Source organism: Thunnus albacares, chromosome 12 (assembly GCF_914725855.1).
Source record: "Thunnus albacares chromosome 12, fThuAlb1.1, whole genome shotgun sequence".
Taxonomy (NCBI): domain Eukaryota; kingdom Metazoa; phylum Chordata; class Actinopteri; order Scombriformes; family Scombridae; genus Thunnus; species Thunnus albacares.
This window is the reverse complement of record NC_058117.1, coordinates 12,291,074-12,298,323: the sequence shown is the minus strand read 5'-3', so window position 1 is coordinate 12,298,323 and position 7,250 is coordinate 12,291,074. Positions and strand designations below refer to the sequence as shown.

Here is a 7,250-nt window from a genome sequence, read left to right as displayed (position 1 = left end):
AATGCTACCCTGATGCAACACAAACTTTTCTTTCAACAAAAGTCTACTCTAAGCTTGTTCTCTAGACCACGGGTGACTCATATGTAATGTACTCATTTGAATAATTTTCACCTCTTCTGGCGGCCGCCATGTTCCCCCTCCCCTCATTGTGGTAAGTGTGACAGTGAGACATGGTGGGCTTCAGGCTGACCAGGTGGAGGCTTTAGGGGCTTCCAGTCAACGTTTTTCCATTGCTAACTGTTAACTGAATGATGTGTGACAAAAGTGGTGCTGTTGGGTAACAAACTGTTTACTACACGTGGGCCCAGAGAGAAAGTACAGCTCTGGGGGAAGTTTGAGCAGCTGAGAGTGGAGAGTGTTTGAGGTCGATGCAACATTCGCTTGTACCACAGTGCAATGGGTTTTCCCCACCCCTTGGCTAAAGTAATGGCCCACCATTGTTACTTGTATGACTGTTGAACGCATGAATGCAAAGAGAAATTACAGCTTTAATTTATATTTTAGAGCTTGAAGCTTTGATCAAAAATAAGAATTAATGTGTGATACACACAAACACACATATATGTATATATATACATATATATACATATTTATGCCATCAAATTATACAGCAGTATATCAGCATAGTATAAGATTAGGACAAATATCTCTAATGTTATGTCAGTTTTGACATCTATTCTATTTGTAACTAGCAGTGTTTGTAAACGACTATGAGTCCTCTTCAGCTCTGCCTGGAGCTGTGTTACTGCCATTTTCAAGTGCTTTACATGTCGTACATCGTTCACACCTAGCCTAGGTGTGTGTGTGTGTGTGTGTGTGTGTGTGTAGAAGTGTTAGGAAGATGACAATAAATATCTTTCCTTGCTGATGCGTGGCGCCAACAGAAGCCGTATGAGATTGCGCTTTCCTCCCGATGGTTTAACCACAAAACACCTCTCCAGTGCATACTCATGTACATGTACACATGTATACACACACACACACACACACACACACACACACACACACACACACACACACACACACACACACACACACACACACACACACACAGGTAGGTTTATCAGAGCTGTTTAGCTGAACAGCTGCTTAATGCAGCTGGAAATAGAGTAGACTGGACTGGTGAGATTGAACCAAAACAGTAAAGTCATGGGCCATAAGACCAAAACAGTGAGCTGACAGGCACTAAAATGCTCCATTGAGCAGTAGAGAACACCACTAATGTACAAGCAGCACCTTTCACATTATAGTCATTTTTCTATTGTTATTATAAAAATATTGATTAGTGCAACTTTAAGAATTCTTATAAATCACTGGATTATTGATGAGTTGTTCTTTCGTATGTGATCACCCACAGTGACTGACCTATGGTATTTGTTCAGTGCTGCATAGCTGCTGAAAAATTGTGTTCCATCAAGTCAAATTTTCTTAGAACAGAGGAAACAGTACCACTAATAGTGGTCTGCTGAATTAGAGCACCACAAACATAGACTTACACACAAACATGCTAGATTGAGCGTTCAGGATGTGGTAGCTGCGGTGGCATAACAGCCACCCAGTTTCAAATAAAAACCTAACACATCCCTTAAACAGAAAGTTAATACTATCACACATATAATCTGTTACACAGACACAAATCTGCAAGCATTTGCTACTCTCATATTATTCATGAACTTAAATATTTTACTAGTTTGTATCTTTCATTGTTTTTTGTTCAGGTCAAAAAATTTCAAACTAATTTAGCATTTTGTCTCATTTACTGTATTTTGTTATCATAAAATTTAAAGTTAAACTGGAAACACAAAAAAAACAAGAAAAAGTGAATTGGGGATCTTTGGGAATGGCTTGTATTCAGCTGACTGATCACAAAAGTAATGACATTTATTTGTAGGTTTCCGTTAGCCAATAGCCATTAGAATAGGAATGGAAAGACATATTGGAGTGAGAGGGGGGTTTCTGTGGTATTTTGTGTGTCACAGTAAATAAACTGAAAAGACGTTGTCATATGTGGGCATAAATGATTCTCAATTTGATAGTGGTCAATAAGATCAAATATATGTATGTGTGTATGACACATTTTCCAGGGTGGCAAACAATCAAGCTTATCATAACAATCCTTGAGTCTCTGCACATCCATTTAAGTCTGGTTTGGATCCGGCATAAAGCTGGACAAAAAGAGGTTGGAACAGACAGTCAGGACTTCAAAGATCATTGGGGCTGATGTACCCCTCCTACAGGACTTGTGGACTTCACACTTCACATCCTTAATTTATGTCAGTCTTTCCCTTCTTTTAGGCAAGAGCACTGTGAGTCAGAACAAACAGAAACCAGAAGTTTCTTCCACGTCTTCACACTCATGAACAGTAAAACGAGCCAAATGTCCAATATCAAAACAATATAGTGTTCATTACAGTGTAACAGATACAGCATGCACTGGATGCACACATCATTGAGTTTGTAATTTCTTTTTCTTTTTTTTAAATCTTGCAGTAAGGCAAAAAGCATGCATATATGTATCATGTATATTTAATTTATTGTACTACAATACTATTGTTATTGTACTACATAGTTCTAATCATTACCATGCACTATTTGCACAGTGTAGTTACAATAAAACACAAGCCTGGATCTAAAGTATAATGTAACTATTTGATTTGTATATAGACTCTGCTTGTTTGTCCAGCTGTTGTTGTTAACTACCTGCAGTACGTACATACAACAGCTTTATCTATGTCTGTTTATCTGTTTTTGTTATCTCTGTTTAGCTGTATGTCTATATTTCTTCCTGTACATTTGTACCAATGTGTGTAAACACATCAAGAGCTACTGGGAACTAGCATCACGTTCTAATTATAGTCTCATTACGTTCCATTTGTTCACAGCACAAACACAAAATTTGCTCAAAAAGTCTTTATTGGCAACTAGAAAGGGTAAAAAAAATTGCTCTTTGAAATTGAAACACACAAAGTTATGACATATTTAAATGTTTATTGCATATTTGTTTTCATGACAAGAATATATAAAAGTCTGTTTTTGTTTCAGGTTTGTTTACTATTAATGTTACAAAGCAGTACGACTCCATTTGAAAAGAGTAAAATTTGCGGAAGGTTTGATTTGTCTTGTGATTCCTCAGACACGCCTTCTCAGCTCCCTCCTCGCTTTCCTGCCCCTTTTCCTCTGCCGTCTCCATTTGCCATTTCCATTTTGTTTGTTTGTGTGTTTCTTCTGCGGTGCTTTCGTTGATGCAGTGGCACAAGCTGGTGTCATGATGTCACTTGCTGATCCTTCTTCAGTCTGTCCGTTCACTTGCAAAGCTTTCTTTCTCTCTTCATCCACTTTATTCTTGGCTTTTACTGCCCACTTGCTTTCAGGGTCGGAGCAAATACTCTTCCCATGACTTGTCAGAAACCTGCAAAAGATTTTGTGCTGTTAATGGCACTGTAATGCATTTAACATTGCACATTGTTTTTAATTAAGTACTGACGAATAATTTCTTAAAGGGGCAGTTTCACCAAAATTACAACAAAAACATGTTTTCCCACTTACCAGCCATGCAGTTTGCTAAAGTTTTGAAATGTCCAATCTCAATGCACTGAAAAGTGGTATTTTGAAAAAATGAAAAGCAACATCTGGCTCCAGAAAAGGTCCCTTTTGCTTTGAATATTCCACAGATGTTGCTGAGAAAAGCTTTCAACTGGATTGTTTTTATTATTAAGTGGTTCCAATGAAAAGTATTGACAGTTCAGGTCTTTGGACCATCAAGAGTAACAGGGACACTTTCTTTAAAGAGATGTTGCTGTTGAATCTTTTAAATATAATTTTCCAGTGCTCTGCGCAGCAAAAATAACATTCCATTCACCCCTATTGTATTGTGGTGGAGGTGAAAATCTCATAGACAGTTACTGTAGCTGACATGGACAAATAAGATCAAAACTACATAGCTTCATGGCTAGATAGCACTGGAGGTAAGTGAGGAAATGTGAGGGATCTTTTGTACATTCAGTGAACCCACCTTTTAGAAATGTAATAGAATTTATTTGACAGTACATCTGGGTATTTGTCTGATATGGCTTAATTCTGTACGGTGTGTAACCACTTACACTATGGCTTTGATGGGACAGATCGTTTCAGGCTGAATGGTGTAATTCATAATTCGTTCTACTGGGACTCTGGTTGTGGACCGCTCCACACAACAGTTCACTGCCGGACCATGGGCTAAACAAGAGACAGAGAACGAAAGATTAGGTAGAGTTTTTATACATTTCACATTACCCCACCAAACACTCGGACCATACACTCAATCAAAAATTCAATACTTTTTTGCAATACTCACTTGTGTCGACCGAAGTCATCCATGTGGTGAAGCAGAGAAGAGTGGCTAGAACCAGGCTGAAACCCATCTTCACAATGATACCTCGACTTCGTCAGTCAATGGCTGTCTGAGTGTAGTATATCGGAACACAAACCTGTGTAGTCTGAATCGCTCACAGAAAACAATCTCACTGCTTGTCTGAGGAGTTATCAGAGTACTCAGTCGAGCCAATCACACAGCAGCCGTGGTGTGTATTGCTCTTCTAATAAGTGATGTTCTCTCTGTTTTTGTGATTGTTCAACTTCTGGTTTTGGCTCTTATAAAACACAAGCCCCTTCCGCCTTTCCACAATGTCACCCCACAACATATCACCATGTCGTCTGTGGCTATAGGGTGGTGAAAGGAAACTATGTGTTCACCTTTCACAGGAGATGACAAACGGACCCTTCACCACAGTTCTGCCCACAAGTAGCATCACTCAACACATATAGGTATATACACACATTCACACGTACAAAGAAAGAAAAAAAAAATACTCATCAATTTCCTCTCCACTCACTCTGAAAGCCACATGTTGCTTCTACTTTCACAGGCATCGATAGTAATTTTGGTAGCTGAAAGATGCATTGAATTCCATCATATATTAGCTCAGTCTGAGAAAATTGCTTGTTGTTAATCAGTACAATAAATTTTTGAAAATCTTGTTCCAGCATTGTTTAAAGGCCCTGCACGCACATGATACACCCACACAAGTGACTGAACTTATTTTTAGCAAATGAAACCCCTCAACACTGTGTGAATGTGTAGACTTTTGATTGACATCTCCTTTAATCTCCTGTTAGGTTTGTTGCACTTGTTATAGGGCCTATTCACACCAGCATTTACAACTATGAAATTACAAACTGATATAAATTTGTTTCAATGGAATTGTTGTCATGAGTACAATCCACACAAAGCTTTTGCTAGAGGTGGAGGAGCTAGAGGTGGACTTTGACCAACTCCAAAATGTGTTGCACCATACATTTATATAATCCTGCACTGCTAGAATCCATAAAAGTTACTGTCAGTTAGCCAAGATACCTCAGTGTGCTACAAACTAGGAGATTACCAGTTAGTTCCTCAGCCACAGTAGCTTGCAAAGAAGCATCACCAAGCATTTAGCACCACCACTCAACTTTGCATGAATTTTGCTGTGCCACTTTATGGTGCTAATTTAGCTTATACATATCGCATTGCTGTATGTCTGCCAATAGTAACAAAAAATTTATTTTTGAGATAATAGAGAGTATTTTTTTTATTTCAAACTTTAAAATAACATGCTGAGTGGGGGAGAACAGGGTTGGTAGTCACACTTTTTACTTTCATTTGAATCCCTCAAAAACTGTACCCTGAATAGATTCCCTTTCAATGTGTAATGGAAGCCTAAAGTGTCAGGTAGGAATGGAGTGACCTTGCTCTCCTTAAGCTTATTCTATTCAAGAAATGCCAACTGTCAAATAAGTCTTGTGCATTTGTGACAACTATCCCATCGTGGGGTTGGTATTCACACACTATGGGGTTGGTTGTCCCTATGCTATTTTAATGGGGAAAAATTTAAAAATGGAGGCAATCTTAAAAGTGAATTTAAAATGTTTAATTTCATTGAAATGCAATAATTTAACACATTTCCTGCATCAAGAGAACATAAAAAGAATAAAAGGACTAGATATATCACACCATGAACGTATATGCCTGCATGTGTCAATGAACCCTAAAGAGAATGTGACAAGCATCCCTAACTGTGTTTTTTTGCTACCATCAAAGCCAACAACCACATGTTGTGGCATAGCTAAGAAAACTAAACTATACCCCTCATACTTTTTAATGGTAATTATTGTTTTATTATAAACCCATTGTGTAAAAGCCTAAAAGAGAAACACTGAAGAGCTGGATATTTGAATTTTGACATGAAAAACATTAAAAGTCCTCTTGCCTTAGTGTCAAGTGTCTTACTCCTGAAATTACTTTGTAGGTAACCTCTGACCCCAATTCTGAAAATTTCAGGACCAACATTTTTTAACAGCACCCTCAAGGGACTGACATCTAATGAATGTGACAACCAACCAATGTGACAACCAACCCCGTTCTCCCCTACATGTCTTTTGAATCTTTTAAATTTGAAAAAAAAATCAAAAATGTTTGTTTTTGTTATGTGTTTATGTCAAAAAATGAAAATTTGCCTATTGTTATTAATTTCTTTTAACCCTCAACCTACCGGTTTAGCCTTAAAATCCAGTAGGCTATCTGTCATGCTCTAATTAGTACATGAGGTCCTGCGATCATTCATAATTCCCAGCATAGCTCTGCCGACCTTCTACCTGAACAAAGGTCTAATCATCCACAATAAGGGAAAACACGATAAAAGTGATGGTTTTGAATAGTCAGTTTATTTTTACACCTCACTTGAATTACCAAGAAGGAAGGGCTAAAAAATATGGTGAAAAGGGGAGGACATAGTATTGAAAAGTAGTTTCAAGGCCCACTTAGAGGATAGAGGGGGCATGAATGGTGTATTCAGACAGAGACAGCGTCAATCCTCAGGTTTTAACACACCATTTAACCAACCATAAAGCCAGGCAAACTGACAATATAATGGACTCGAATTTAAAGCTTAAAATGAGAAAGAATGAGAGGATGGATTTGGATGGAAGTGAGAGGCCCTGTGGTGTCTGGGTCCTTTGGTACATCTCAGCTACCACATCATTATGCCAGCTCAACAATGGCAGCAAAAATAAACAGCTCATTGGCTGTTCACCTGCTGTCAGGATGGAAGGCAAATGTTAGCATCCTGCCCTTGACTCTGTCAGTCAACAACATCAAATCCCAAGGCACACAAACGCCTGTCCGGTCATTAATATCAGTGAAAACTTGGCTAGTGTATGCCTTCAGCAAGCACAAA

The 7,250-nt window shown here is 38.3% G+C and overlaps 1 protein-coding gene across 1 annotated transcript; it reads right to left on the bottom strand.

Moving 5' to 3' along the window:
• Nucleotides 1-2,914: 2,914 nt before the first annotated feature.
• Nucleotides 2,915-4,427, bottom strand: LOC122993165 (C-C motif chemokine 2-like). The gene is made up of 3 exons (XM_044367093.1): nt 4,334-4,427; nt 4,101-4,215; nt 2,915-3,409 (listed from the first exon to the last, which is right to left on the bottom strand). The coding sequence occupies exons 1-3, from the start codon at nt 4,398-4,400 to the stop codon at nt 3,130-3,132; spliced, it is 462 nt and encodes a 153-aa protein (XP_044223028.1). The 5' UTR covers nt 4,401-4,427; the 3' UTR covers nt 2,915-3,129.
• Between the last annotated feature and the right edge of the window lie 2,823 nt (nt 4,428-7,250).